We start from the raw sequence: 14,613 nt of genomic DNA, 5'->3' as shown, positions 1-14,613 counted from the left end.
TCCATGTGTGCCTGATGTCTCAGTCATCAATCTTTGGCCTTAGGATTGTTCGGGCACTAAGGCATCAAGGCATCAGACTCCAGTCGGCTTTCATCTTTCAGCACATACAACACAGTCCATTGGAATCATCGAGAGAATCGTATGGCTCTTGTTTTTTGGAAAAATGAGTACCTCGGGGCTGGCCCAGAATAATCATTCTCGCAACACACATAGCCTCTCCTAGGGTCACCCTGCGGTATGCCGAGAAATTGTAGGCTCTAACCCCTACGCTGTACGAGAACTGCTTTGACACGAGTGGCGCTTCTTTTATGGCAAATATTTCGTCCCCCGGATCAGAGGGAGATTGACAATGCGATTGTTCTCTAATTCACGCGTGCAAGGACAAGCGACAAGGCGTGGCCCCCTACCGGACAGGGATACAGATTACAACACCGGAATGCGTCAATTGTTGCATCGCGTTCGTTTGCGGCCCTAGACTGCCCTGTCTACGCCCCTTATCTACTGTCTCCTCTAATCAACCATGCCTCTCGGTGATTCGCCAGTTCCTTCGGCTGATCAAGTTGAGCTGTTTGACAGCTGCTCTGGAATGCCAGGACGATCCCTTATTGTGGAGCGCCAACCAGCAAACCATGGAAATAAGAGGCTCCGCGTTGCACTCGTGTCTTGTTATCATCCACTTTTCGATTGAAGCAACAATGGAATTGTGGGTTTGTTACTTAATGCAGTCAACTGTCGAAGGGTCGCCTGTACGATTTCCCCTACAGGAGGTGCAAATGGTATTGGAAACAACGCCTTGTTACCATGCCAGTGCTCCTAGACGGTTGGAATGTGGCCTTCCAATCCACACACACGTACCCCCTCTTACTTCTTGGTCTTGAGGAGTCTGCCGTTGGCTTCTTCTCCAGCTTTCTGTACCTTCATCACGCCAACAATTGGGAATCATCTGCACTGTCCATCTCTACGACGTCTTGAGATAAATGGCTGTGGGGATAACCGATTGACATATATTCTTTCAACAACTACACTGATTCTCAGAGACGAATTGTTATCGACCTTCAGTAGCGTTTCTGCAAAGTTGAACTCAAAGAAGGTTGCTGTTTTACTTCGCTGTCAGGCCAATCCACATATCAGTTGCCATGCGTGTGTTCAATCGTGCATCGCGACCTTCATGGATGACTCTGCTAGCTGCAGCCCTGTTGGGCACTTCAACTGTCCAAGCTATAGAGCTGGATCTTGATGATGAAGGTAGGTGTTCTACTTTTTTTTTTCTGTCTTACATACGGAACGACTAATTCATGGCCAAAGATTCCATCCGAAAAGCAGCCAAAAATGTCGCCACCAACATGATGAGCTACTACACTGGTATGAATCCTGGCGATACCCCAGGTAATCTGCCGGATCCTTATTACTGGTGGGAGGCCGGTGCAATGTTCAACGCTCTTATCGATTACTGGTTCTACACGGGCGATGATACTTGGAACGAAATCACGACACAAGCTATGCTCTGGCAGGCTGGAGAGAATAAAGCGTTTATGCCGGCCAATCAGAGCAAGACCGAAGGAAACGACGACCAAGTTTTCTGGGCCTTTGCTGCTATGACTGCAGCGGAACGAAACTTCCCAAACCCACCAGCAGATCAACCCCAATGGCTTGAAATGGCACAGGCTGTCTTCAACACTCAGGCTCCCCGATGGGACACTTCTTCGTGTGGCGGTGGTTTACGCTGGCAGATTTTCACGTGGAACAACGGCTACAATTATAAGAATACCATCTCCACTGGCGGATTCTTCAATCTTGCTGCTCGTCTGGCAAAATACACCAACAATCAAACGTACCAGGATTGGGCTGAAAAGGCGTGGGACTGGACTGCCGAAGTTGGATTCATGTCCCCCGACTACCGCTTCTATGACGGTGCTAGTGACCTCACTGAGTGCAAGCCAATAAACCATATTGAATGGACTTACAACGCTGGGATATACTTGCTTGGCGCAGCTAACATGTATAATTTGGTAAGTGAACTTTGTATTCTCTGCCTTCAGCTGCTTTAAAACGATATCTAACACATTAAACAGACAGAAGATCCGAAATGGAAGGAGCGTACTGAGAAGATCATTGACGCTTCCGGCGTCTTCTTCTCTCACAACCCACCGGACGTGATGTACGAGCGAGCTTGTGAAACCGTCAATACTTGCATGGTCGATCAACGGTCTTTCAAGGGATATTTTTCTCGCTGGATGGCTCAAACTACCCAAATGGCCCCTTTTGCATACGACAAAGTCATAAAGCGGCTGAGGGCATCTGCAAAGGCAGCTGCTATGACTTGTACCGGTGGTATCAATGAGAATGTGTGTGGTCTCAAGTGGACAGAGCAAAAATGGGACAAAACAATAGACTTCGGTCAGCAGATGGCTGCCCTTGAAGTCATTCAAGCGAATCTGATCACTCGTGTGGCAGCCCCGGTCACCAATGATGATGGTGGAACGAGTAAAGGGGACCCGAATGCAGGCTCTAAGCCCAAAAAAGCGATTCCGCCCGAACTCGACTACGACATAACTGCAGGTGACAAGGCTGGTGCAGGCATTTTGACTGTCCTTTTTTTGATTGGCATTGGCGGTTCCACTGGATGGCTAATTTGGGATTGAATCACATATATTCCTTCTGACGGTTTTCTTTCATGTTCCTTCTGGCTTTTGTTTTTCTTCATTCTTCGCCGCTTACTTTGGTTCAACATGTATTTTAAAAATGTGCGCTTTCTCTGATATTAATTTCGGGACGTGATCAGTGGTGTTTTGTGGATATTTTTTGGAATCTAACATATCATTCTCTCTTGAAACCGCTCTGTATCCTCGGACATATGCGGCTTAAGGTGCATGCCCCCATACTATATATGCTTTTTGGTGAAACCAACCTATTCAATTTTGACAATAGGCCTAACAGAAAGAGGGACTGCATACGTTGCACAGTATATTTCCGCAAGTGGATTTTGCTTTTTTCTATAAGTTGTGTTATTCCTTCACCAAATGACTACAAATGACTATCCAGACAAAACCTTGCTTTGCATCTCTGAATTTTCGCACGGCTCCTCAAAGCATGGATTCAGTCATAGACTATTCTCAAGTCGAGATTCCCCTATTCTGTAAAGCAGGGGTGGTGGTCAATGAAGGCCCTGGTTTCCATGTCGAGGTACAGATGGTGCCTGTGCCACAGCCAGGTAGGATTCCAATCGTTATTGGAGTGACAAGCATTCCACTTTACACACGTTCACGGTCATTTACAATCCTGGGTAGGTCCTGACGATGTTCTGATCAAGCTAAACTACACTGGAATTTGCTCATCCGACATCCATATGATGCAAGGAGATGTTGGTCTCCCACTTATGTCAGATTTCGGGGTGCGATCTCCGGGGCATGAAGGTGCGGGCGTAGTTGTTCAGGTTGGAGCAAACGTGAGAACTTTCAAGCTAGGCGATAGAGTCGGGATCAAACCGATCATGGATACATGCGGGTCCTGCTCACTTTGCTGGGAGGGCAAGGAACCATATTGCAAGGGCGCGATTTTCACTGGTGTGATGATTGCCGGTAAGACTGACTACGATCATTCTTAATGGTCTGGATTGCAGCTCATTATATCAGGTACTTACCAGCAATACTTGGTATCACCGGCAAGATTTACATCGCCAATTCCGGACGGAGTCCCCGACGAAGTTGCTGGCCCAATTATGTGCAGTGCCAGCACTGTTTATCGATCTCTGGTTGAGTCTAACCTTCGACCTGGGGCTTGGGTTGTTTTCACTGGCGGTGGTGGCGGTGTAGGGATCCAAGGTGTACAGCTGGCCAAGGCAATGGGAATGCGCCCGATCGTGGTGGACTCGGGACAATCCAAACAAAAATTGTCGCTCGAGATGGGAGCAGAGGCCTTTCTGGATTACAAGGAAATTGCTGATCCCACCAGAGCTGTGATTGAGGTTGCCGACGGGGTCGGGGCTCATGGAGTGATTGTGACGGCCCCTGCTGCTTATGGGAATGCACTTTCATTTATTGGAGACCGTATCGGAGGGATTGTTATGTGCATCGGTCTTCCTGCTCCAGGAACGACGACGATAGGAGCCGATCCCGGTCAATATGTCTTCAAGAATCTTACCATCAAGGGTACCCTTGTGGGCAGCCGTAGTGATACTGCCATGGCGTTGGATTTCGCAAGGCGAGGAGCGCTGCGGCAAATTTGTGAAGTGTATCCGATCAATCGCATGCCTGACGCAGTGGAGAGACTGCGGAAAGGGGGAGTGGCCGGACGGATTGTGGTCAATTTCAACTGGGAGGAGTAAAAGGGTGATTTGATCACCACTTTCTCAATCAAACGCTTAGTCCAATTCGAAATTAATTGGTTTGACAAAAAGAAATGAAACGAAAATGCTCACACTCGGAATCGAACCGAGGATCTCATCATTACTAGTGATGCGCTTTACCGCTAAGCCATGCGAGCTGATTAGTGGATTCTATAGAGATTAAGTGTATCATATCCATTTTCCCAATATCGAGGGCCAGAAAACAAAAATCCAAAAAGAAATGGACTTGCAGGGAATCGAACCCTGGACCACTCCCATGCTAAGGGAGTATTATACCACTAAACCACAAGCCCAATTTGATGGAAGAGGCATCCATCTAATGCTATATAAGCCTACGTTTGTTGGGCTATGTTTTCATCACCTCAGTGTTCTCTACCTGAAATTCGTTAACATTCCTCAATTTTCCAAAAGCATGTATCATTATAATTTAAAAATTCACAAATTTGACCATGTCTGCACCACCTATATGAGCAAGATGACTGTGGTCTTCGATCATCCTCAAGAGGGAACACAGGTAGGGTACTCCGATATATATAAACGCGTGGTCATGACGTGACGTACAGGATTAACAAAAATGGCGTCAATTTTTGACGACCCCCTGGCTCACCGAAGAAATTTTCGGCTCAACCTCGGGACCTCCCTTCCCCGAATTTTCCAGGTGATCTGCAGAGGTACACAATGCGGAGAAGTTGGGGGACTTCTCTCAGCAGATGCAACCAGACGTTGCAACTCCTTACCAGCTATGTCTTCCGGGTTGCCGATCCACACCATCAAAAGCTAATCACACGAGGAAGTGGCGCTGGACGCATTGCAATTGAAGGCATTACCAATTTGAGTTTGACGCCATAGACGTAGTGCTGTTCCCATAGAGTGACAATTAGCCGGCACACCCATGGACGTCTGAGAGTGAAACCCCTATTTAAAGGGACCAGTGCGTACATAGAAGACGAAAAGACGACCTAGTAGTTTATTCGAAAATGCGAGTACCACTTATCTCCATTGCAGCTCTTGCTGTGGCTACACAGGCACAGGAACTATACTTGACAACAACCGGTCATGCTGCTCGACCCCAATGTACACAATCAAATGTGGCCCCAAATTACCAATTTAAACCATTTTCTTATACGTTGAGTGAGACAGCTCGGTACGAGATACATCGCTCTAGTTTACACGATCGCTTGCTAACAAAAGTATGAGATATGCAACCTCAGTTCCTTCCCCGACGACAACGCGGAAGTATGCCCTGCCCTATGCTGACGCAGTCAAGCATCTAGCCACTAGCTGGTCAACCTCAACCTGGGGTAGTTGGGTCCCAGAGCAAACCATCATCAGTGCGACTGACATGAAGGACCCATATGGACAAGCTGCATGGTCCTCAATGTGGTTACAGGCGGATCTTCACAACTACGTATGTCATCTGCGCTGGAATTTTATTTTTTGAAACAGAAACGAAGCTTACTCCGTCAGACCACCACTGGGTTATTTTCGACAACTGTCAGTCCCACACCTGTGCCCAGCAGTGAGCTGGTCTTACCACCGCGCGACTACTTTGGTCCCACTGATTGCTATGATTTCCCAAAAGACTTTGTGTTTGGAGTTGCAGGGAGTGCAGCCCAAATCGAAGGTGCAATCGGCCTGGATGGTCGATCACCTTCGTTGTTGGAGAAATTAGTACCCGACAGCAAGCCAAAGGACTATGTCACCAACGAGAACTATTTTTTGTATAAGCAGGATATACAGCGGCTAGCTGCTATGGGTGTGGAGTATTATAGCTTTACAATACCCTGGACACGGATCCTGCCTTTTGCGCTGCCAGGAACACCCATTAACCAACAAGCCATTGATCACTATGATGACTTGATCAATACGGTCCTCGATGCAGGGATGACGGTAAAGAACATCAAATCCCTCGGCGCCTGTTGAATTCCAATATTCTAAGTATCATCGCAGCCAATTGTTACAATGCTCCATTTCGACAGCCCATTAATGTTTGTCGCCAGCGACAATATCACAAAACGCCCAGATATTGGCTACAACAATGCCGGCTATCAAAATGAAACCTTTGTCGACGCATTTGTCAATTATGGAAAGGTATGTTCTATAGCCCAAAAATTATAAATACTCACGCAAGTCTGATGTGGCTCACTTCCCAGGTTCTGCTTGCTCATTATGCAGACCGAGTCCCAATATGGGTGACCTTCAATGAGCCCCTTCTCTACGCATTCAATTTCAAAGGAGTAGACCATGTGGTCAAGGCCCACGCCCAGGTCTATCACTTCTATCATGATACGTTGAAGGCTACAGGAAAAGTTGGTATCAAGTTCAACGACAATTTTGGAGTGCCTAAAGATCCGAAAAATTCTAGCCATGTCTTAGCAGCTAATCGCTTCCAAGAAATGCAACTAGGAATATTCGCAAATCCAATATTTTTGGGGAAGCAATACCCAAATTCCGTGTTAGAAACACTACCTGGAGCTAAGCCCTTGAGCAAATTTGAGCTGAAGCATATCCACAACACATCTGACTTTTTTGGGATTGATCCGTATACCGCTACGGTAGTATCCCCAGCCAACGAGGGAATCAAGGCCTGCGCTATCAACCCGTCAAGCTCGAATGAGCTTTTCCCATATTGTGTTAAACAAGAAACAAAGAATATTTACGGATGGAACATTGGGTACCGCTCTGAATCCTACGTTTACACCACCCCGACACATTTCAGAGAGTATCTCTCCTACCTATGGAACACTTTCCGACATCCAATTCTGGTGGGAGAGTTTGGATTTCCGATATACGCAGAAGCGGAGCGAGAGCTCTCCGACCAGCTTTTTGACTCTCCACGCAGCCTCTATTATCTTTCCTTCATGTCTGAAATTCTCAAGTCAATATACATAGACGGTGTGCATGTTATGGGGGCCCTTGCTTGGAGTTTTGTTGACAATTGGGAATTTGGAGACTACGCGCAGCAATTTGGCATTCAAGCGGTCAATCGCACGACCCAGCAGCGCTACTACAAGAAGAGCTTCTTTGACCTGGTTGACTTCGTGAAAACCCGACAGTCGAACAAAGACCGAGGTAATCCACAGTGAATGTCATGTAGCTAGACTGACAATTCTAGAATGAATTTGTTGAACTAGCAGATTGAAACACGTTTGTTGCAATAACCATTTCCATTAGTACAAAATAAATTGGCACATGGCATCTCCTCTGTGAGGTATAAAGTAATCCATTCTTTACCTCCAATTCTCCGTTAGGACCCTGATTCCTGGCATGAAATTGCAAGGAGATGAAAGATGACCCCTTATCACCAAGGGATCTCTTTGCCGTCATAATGACTTGCACCATTTTGTGTCTCCGATTTAGGAACATATATGTTCAAAAACTTTCCATTCTGATCCGGTGTTACCTTTTGTATGATGTCCAGGACCTTCTCTGCACCTGTTTCCACTGAAAGGTCTGCTTTATCGGTACCAAGGTCGGTGCGAAGCCACTTTTGATGTTAGTAAAGTTTGAGAAATTTGCGGTCACCAAATAAAGGAAAGGCTTAACTCACACCAGGACTTATCGCAAGGACGGTGAAGCCATCACGCGCATATTGCTGGGCATATTGCGCAGTGAGCATGTTCAATGCGGCCTTTGAGATCTTGTATGCCGGTGTTGTCAGGTATCCATAGGATTCAGTCATAGCTATGGAGCCTACAGTGCTCGATCTTGAACCTAGGTCAGCTTCTTATGGCAGCATAATAAAGTTTATTTGGTTTCCTCTCGCTGTTCTCACATGTTGATTATTGTTTTCTTGTCGCCTTTGCGCAGAAGTGGCAGGAAGGCGCGCGACACAAGATGTGTCCCAGTAACATTGATATTGAACGTCTCGTTTAGGTTGTCCCTATATGATCAGTATCATAAAAAGTATTCCGAGGGGCAATTTAACTTACATTCCGTCCAGTCCAGTTGGGGACCAGTCGCTCACTCCAGCGTTGTTGACCAAGTAATCAAGGCCCTTCCCTTCCAGTTGGCGCTCTACTGCCGCCACAGCCTCTTTCACACTGGACTCATCAGTGACATCTAGCTTGACGATCTGCACTCGGCCTGATGAGGTAGTTGCAATCTCCCTCAGTTGAGGAGATTTGTCCTGTCGTGCAGTGGCGATGATTGTTCCCACCTCGGTTTTAGGTAATGCTGCTAGACGGGCAACCAAGGCCAATCCGAGGCCTCGAGAAGAGCCAGTCACTAAATATGACGCCATGGTAGATGGAGGTAATATTCAGAGAAAGTTGAATGGGAAGGTTTCGATTGGTAAGATAGGATAGAGTAAGGAGTCATCCAAGTGTGATGGTACTGTAGATCATAGAATGTGGGAAAGTCGCAACTAAGAAAGGCTCTCAGCTACACATTCTGGCTTGAACTTCCTTCAAGATATATATATAAACATCTGCAGATATTTACAAAGCCGTCTTATTTCCATTAATTTCCGGTCGGATATGTACGGACATAGGTTACTTGTTGAGGTATCTACCCATGTAGGCAGCCCTGCATATAAGGATTTGTCATACTCGTCATCAGGACCTCACATGCAGAAAGCTATCGGAGATAATCCATTATATCCGCATTTGATTGATGAAAAATAACGTCGTTTTGTGATGTTTCCAATGATATCGCATTTGTATCAACAGTGTTTATCAACTGCAAAAAGGACAAGTATCATAGACGGCTATGTATAGGTATGGATCCTCCACGGAGATAGGGGATTGATAGGGACATCCCCTGCCTTAAATCCCAGGTCCTACTGAGAGTAGAGTAGGATGCGTAGGACCGTGCTTAGTGGTACACTCAATATTATTGAATACTGCGGTTTGGCTTTGTATATAATAAGTAGATATCACTACTCCGTATATAATGCTTACATTCCAACTTCACCCTTGCTTACTAGTATACCAAGTGTAGATTCCTCCGTATGGAGAGTACTGATAGATCTATATATCAATAGAAGTACCTATACCTATATATCCACGTACAGTCAGTGGACATACTTAACTGCACCGTATTACTTAGCATTCTGCCAGCCAAAAGGATTCCAGTTATTTCAATCTTGTTTACTTGATATAGCTGATATAGCACATGATTAAAGGACTACTCGGCCCTTCGCTTCCGCCCCTAACCCCTTTGATGGTTTTGGGCCGCATTGGACTAACCATCATTTCATACTAATCATAATTTTGTCTTTATTATGGGCGTCCCATATAAAATCTATATGAGTAAAACCTATATATCACACCCACAGTGTTGAATATGAGGTAAAAAAATTATTCTAGTTCATTATCAATCTAGGCTTCTTGAGTATTAGTATTAAGTGTTGGTTCTTTGTTACAGATAGGAATTAGAAGCCCCTAGTAAAAGATTTTGGTGTAGAAACTTCCTCCTGAATCCTTATTCTAAATGTTGATTGCCTAAAGTCTATCTGTCTCATATTGAAAGAATCAAGCACCAAGTACTATGAAATGGTGTTTTTTATTCCTAGACCATATGGTTGTTATGATTTACGGGTTTTACTCAATATAGCTCTTGTATAGGAGTCCCATACAAAAGACAAATTATGATTAGTATGAAATTATGATTAGTCCAGTGCGGCCCAAAAGCCCAAGGGGGGTAGGTGGGCTGCATCACTGGGCCGACTAATGTAAATTTCAAGCAGCAATTTTCTTTTGGGGCAGTGATCATGTAGCGCGGCGTACTGAACTCTCAATACGGAGTAGAGGGTGTTCCATTAGCCAAGGGAGTGTCCCTATATCAATCCCCTATATATATTGTACTTTATGGCATCTGGATCTTCAGACCTACTATTTTGTAGCCACATCCAGAGCCGCCTAATGCACTACATGCCACTGATAGAGTTGGGACATATAAAGAAGATCTAACGCTCATAATAATAATGGGGGAAAAGTCAACTCCGAGTAAAATCCTATCTCGATATGTCGATCACGTGCGACTTACGTCACCGAATTGAGGTCCAGAGGTCGTCCACTCGTTCTTTCTTCTCTTTCTTATCTATTGTTTCACTAAGCTCCAAGCTCGTGGTCGCAGAGGGGTGGACCTTTGGGTGAATTGACGCCATGGCCGACTCCTTCACCCTGCCTTTGCGCCCCATCCTTGAGCAGCGTGATCGCCCAGATACCCTGCCTGTGGAGATCGCGCAAATCAACAATCAGTGGGGCTCTTTTCGCGAAGTGAATGAAGATGTTCTTCGAAACAGGATTGCCGAGGAGGAAGAAAAGGATAGCCTGGATGAGATAGATGAGAGTGATCAAGATGCGACCGATGTTGACTCGACGGAGAGCTTGGAGCAACTGTACAAGCGGCGTGCCGAGATCACTCAGTTCGCTATGTGAGTCTGATGATGGGTTTGAAGTTATGCCCCCGTGCGCAAGATCTGACAATATCCCAGGCAAGCCCATATGGAGACCATGTTCGCCCTCGACTTCGTTTCCCTTTTGCTCTCCAAGCAGGCCCCGCGCCAGGCCGAAACCTCCATGTCGGCCTTTCTCAAGCAAGTCGCTCCCCTCGGTTCGCTCAACGCAGAGGTAGTGAACCCTCCCCCGAAATCAGAATCTACAAGCAAAGATATTTCGACAGTGTCAAGAGGATGGCGGATCCAAAATTTCAACGCCGCGGCAAATAAGCTTCTGCAGGCCGCCTCCAGACTTGAAACTGAAGTCGCGTCGGAAACTCGATACTGGAATGAAGTCCTGGCTGTTAAGGACAAAGGATGGAAGGTTTCTCGTCTCCCACGCGAAAGGCAAGCGTTGGGCGTGCAATATGGCTTCCTCGAAGGTGAGCACAGTCCGACGGGACATTGATACCGCAGGAAGCATCTGCTGACCAATACCGAATACAGCAACGCCGGTCTTCCGCGACCGCGGCCTTGCTTCCTTACGCCGAGCCGAGGATGGGGTTTTGCTGTTGGATGAAGGTTTAATCCCATCTAAAGCCCGCTATGTCCGGGTGCGCGTGATACAGGATGGTCGGCTGTCAGGAAGCTCTAAACCGACGCGTTCCACTCTCGACGGCGAAAAAAAATATTGAGGACCGCATCCTGCAAGCGCGTGACACTGTTTATGAAGAAGAACTCTTCCACGAGCTAGTCCGAGAAGCCCGGGCAATAGCGAGCTTTGGCGTGACGACACGCCAGAATCTCGTTCGAATCCCTGCTTCTGATGACCTTGAAATTTTACTGGACTTGGTTGATACCACTGAAAATGCGTTGCAACCACAACATGATATTTCACAACAAGGAACTTCTCTTGCAGAGGGCTTGGCCCATACGATCCGGATCTTATTAGCATATGCTCACCGTCAAAACCTGCGACGTCGGACTCAACTCCCGCCGCCCCTGACCCCAAAAACGCGTGCTATTCCTGAGCATCAGCTCATTCGGCCAGCTTTAGCTTACATTAAGCACATGTCCCATGTATGCTGGCTTCAATCATTACTGAAAGACCTTTTCGGTGTGTTGCAGTCGGCAAATTTGAAACCTCCAGCATACACAACAAGAGTCTTTTCGGCAGGGAAACCGAGACAAACCTCTCCTGCTCCAACACCGGAAACCCTCCTTGGACAGTTCCTCACCCCATTGCTGTCTACATTTAATGGGGAAATTTTGACACCGCGGGGTTCGTTCTCAATCTCGATTCACACCAACCTTTCCTCACCACCCTTCGGCACCACATTTGATTTGTCATTCAATATGCCCAAGTACCCGGATCTTGGGTCTCCTGGAAAACTTTCTCATAGGGAAGAAGTGGAAGCCGCCATCACCCATCTCTTGTTACTTGATGTTGTTTTCACCATCTCATCCAACGATTCATCAAAATCTGGGAATGATAAGCACGAAGCGAAAAGTGCCTGGGAAGCAATTTACCCTCAACATGGTGAGCTTTTGCTCTCTCCTTCCAGATCAGACAAAAGAAAAAAGATGAAGATTGCCCTGTCCCGTCATGAACTGTCTCTCGAGATATACACCGTACGCTGTATCGACGGAACCGGGCGCGGAACATGTGAACATCCCTCTTACCATTCAGCGCTGCACACTTGGAAACCATCCCTTTTTGCGGCGTCACCCAGCCAGCCCTCTTTGATGGACTTTGTTTCCACTGAAGCGTCACGTGCATGACCCACAGAGACCGTAGATTGGTATCGGGCCGAACCACTCCACCCTGGGCCGCCTTGAGCCGATATCTCCTCGTCCCTTTCATCCAATTGGGCTTGTGGTTTAGTGGTATAATACTCCCTTAGCATGGGAGTGGTCCAGGGTTCGATTCCCTGCAAGTCCATGTCTTTTTTGTTTCTGAATATTTTGCCTGAAGCGAAAAGTCATTAGTTCGCGAGATGAAGTGGGCCTATGCAAAATTTTTCATGTGCGTCTACTCTGGCAAACATCAATAATGTGTAGATGAAGACTTGAATACCCTGTACAAATCATCCCACAAAAGCTCAATCGAAACACACTTCCGTTTGAACTGACAACATACCGAGAATCGGTGTGGTCAATCTCTCATAGCTTCGACCGTAGTGCATTGACGGCCCCTGGGACTGTGAGCGTCTCTTGGAGTCTCTGTTCTCCCAATCCGTATGCAGCTGGGAGCCAATTACTGACATCCTCACCCAAAATCATCGAAGCCAACGCCTCGCCACTCATCAGGCTGTTCGCCATCCCATATCCGTTGAATGCAGCAGCAATCCATTCGCCGCCGCCTTCCCGACCCGTCAGGGTCGGTGGTAGTTGTGCGACTATTGGCAGACCGTCAGACGAATAACCCATAATCCCACTCCATGAACTGACTAGGCGCCAATCGGATCTGTCGCTCTTGCCAAAGAATCGTGGGAGGACGACTTCCAAGTGTTTCACGGAGTGTTCGGCCACAAAGGTGTCATCTGAGGACACTGACTCCTCAAGACGTGCATTCTCGCCGCCGAAGTAGAAATAGCCGGTCTTTGCACTTTGTCCTAGATAGTATAGTCCATACCCAAGACGCTTGGTTTTAGGATCATAGGATGGAGGGTAGTGGAAGCCCCATGAGATAGCTGCGCCCTGATTTGATACAGCATTCTGCGGATCTTGAACTGTCATTGTACCTTTGAAAGGGTGGACAAGCCCCCTGAGGCCGGGAAGGAGATGTCCGCTGTACCCATTGGTGCAATAAACCACAGTCCGTGCTCGTAGCGGACCGCGAGGAGTCTGAAGTGTGTATGGATACGCACTCGTCATACCTGAGGCAAGTGTTGAGATGTGTTCAACGGACTTAACCGGTGTATGCGTCTCGATTGTCAGGCGACCTGGGTATTTTTCCAATAGTGCCGCGAATACTTTGGTGACAAGATGATATGGCCAGACCGTTCCAGCAGGAAGCAATGCTCCTCCAGATGACCCGTGAATACCATACTCCTAAAAAGAAAAAGATGAGAACAACGCCTATAACCACATGGAAGACAAGACTCGCCTTGAGCACGGCAGCTGCATCCAAAATTGTATACAGCCCCTTTTTAGAAGGATGATCCATTTCCAGGCGCGCGATACTTTTCTTGAAGTCGTCAAACTTCTCTTGGGTCAAAAAGACTCGCAGCTTCTGCAGGCGCTGCATCTCACTTAACTCCACAGCATCATACTCTTCAATCAATTCCTGCATCTTTTCCAAATTGCGGAATGTGAAATCCACAATCTTGCCCGCCGTTTCAACCCCATGAGTCTCTGCAAGGTGCATATACTGTTCTCCGGCATTCGCAGCCATCTGTCCACCATTGCGCCCAGTTGCACCTGAACAGAGCGCACGGGCTTCCAAAACAGTTACTGTGGCAGTAGGGTGGCGTTCCAAGAGAGATCTGGCTACGGATAGACCTGTGATACCGGACCCAATGATCGCAAAATCTCGATCGTTCGGCAATTTTAAGGATTGGACGTTAGCGAGAGCATGTGGAATATGCTGCCAGTAGGACTGGGTGGGATTGGCTCGCGGCAGGCCTGGGTCAGCCGTAACGAGATTCAAGACTGGACTGTGTTAACTTCCGAATGATACAGCGGTAGAGTCAAGCGTGATAGTCAACTTCGTGCTTGGGGGCCAATTGGGGTTACCTGGATCATTCGGCGCCATGGCAAAAGATGTAAAAAGGCTCGGAACTCGTTCTAGCTAACAACGAATTGAGAACTTGCAGTTGACATTTGTTGAAGTAATCAAGTCCTTTGAGAAAATAAGAGCTGGGACTTTCATGGAATGAACCCT

General features: G+C 47.0%; 6 protein-coding genes across 6 annotated transcripts; 4 read left to right on the top strand and 2 right to left on the bottom strand.

Moving 5' to 3' along the window:
- Window positions 1–1,136: 1,136 nt before the first annotated feature.
- Window positions 1,137–2,642, top strand: N7500_005770 (glycoside hydrolase family 76 protein; the record flags this gene model as incomplete). Its single annotated transcript, XM_056676914.1, has 3 exons — window positions 1,137–1,245; window positions 1,306–2,009; window positions 2,073–2,642. 3 exons carry the CDS (start codon window positions 1,137–1,139, stop codon window positions 2,640–2,642), a joined length of 1,383 nt encoding a protein of 460 aa, XP_056531914.1.
- A 448-nt stretch (window positions 2,643–3,090) lies between these two features.
- N7500_005769 (zinc-dependent alcohol dehydrogenase) lies at window positions 3,091–4,324 on the top strand (the record flags this gene model as incomplete). Its single annotated transcript, XM_056676913.1, has 3 exons — window positions 3,091–3,211; window positions 3,288–3,578; window positions 3,633–4,324. 3 exons carry the CDS (start codon window positions 3,091–3,093, stop codon window positions 4,322–4,324), a joined length of 1,104 nt encoding a protein of 367 aa, XP_056531913.1.
- A 1,213-nt stretch (window positions 4,325–5,537) lies between these two features.
- On the top strand, window positions 5,538–7,431 carry N7500_005768 (glycoside hydrolase family 1 protein; the record flags this gene model as incomplete). The annotated part of the gene is made up of 4 exons (XM_056676912.1): window positions 5,538–5,753; window positions 5,813–6,235; window positions 6,296–6,436; window positions 6,499–7,431. The coding sequence occupies 4 exons, from the start codon at window positions 5,538–5,540 to the stop codon at window positions 7,429–7,431; spliced, it is 1,713 nt and encodes a 570-aa protein (XP_056531912.1).
- A 215-nt stretch (window positions 7,432–7,646) lies between these two features.
- Window positions 7,647–8,588, bottom strand: N7500_005767 (SDR family oxidoreductase; the record flags this gene model as incomplete). The annotated part of the gene is made up of 4 exons (XM_056676911.1): window positions 7,647–7,832; window positions 7,896–8,052; window positions 8,121–8,228; window positions 8,278–8,588. The coding sequence occupies 4 exons, from the start codon at window positions 8,586–8,588 to the stop codon at window positions 7,647–7,649; spliced, it is 762 nt and encodes a 253-aa protein (XP_056531911.1).
- A 1,864-nt stretch (window positions 8,589–10,452) lies between these two features.
- On the top strand, window positions 10,453–12,509 carry N7500_005766 (mediator of RNA polymerase II transcription subunit 17; the record flags this gene model as incomplete). Its single annotated transcript, XM_056676910.1, has 4 exons — window positions 10,453–10,724; window positions 10,785–11,170; window positions 11,235–11,341; window positions 11,373–12,509. 4 exons carry the CDS (start codon window positions 10,453–10,455, stop codon window positions 12,507–12,509), a joined length of 1,902 nt encoding a protein of 633 aa, XP_056531910.1.
- Window positions 12,510–12,890: 381 nt separating this feature from the next.
- Window positions 12,891–14,484, bottom strand: N7500_005765 (NAD(P)/FAD-dependent oxidoreductase; the record flags this gene model as incomplete). Its single annotated transcript, XM_056676909.1, has 3 exons — window positions 12,891–13,781; window positions 13,819–14,381; window positions 14,466–14,484. 3 exons carry the CDS (start codon window positions 14,482–14,484, stop codon window positions 12,891–12,893), a joined length of 1,473 nt encoding a protein of 490 aa, XP_056531909.1.
- Between the last annotated feature and the right edge of the window lie 129 nt (window positions 14,485–14,613).

The sequence above is a fragment of the Penicillium coprophilum genome, assembly GCF_028826855.1.
Source record: "Penicillium coprophilum strain IBT 35676 chromosome Unknown utg000004l_segment0_segment0, whole genome shotgun sequence".
NCBI classification, from domain to species: domain Eukaryota; kingdom Fungi; phylum Ascomycota; class Eurotiomycetes; order Eurotiales; family Aspergillaceae; genus Penicillium; species Penicillium coprophilum.
This window is presented reverse-complemented; position numbering and strand designations above follow the sequence as displayed.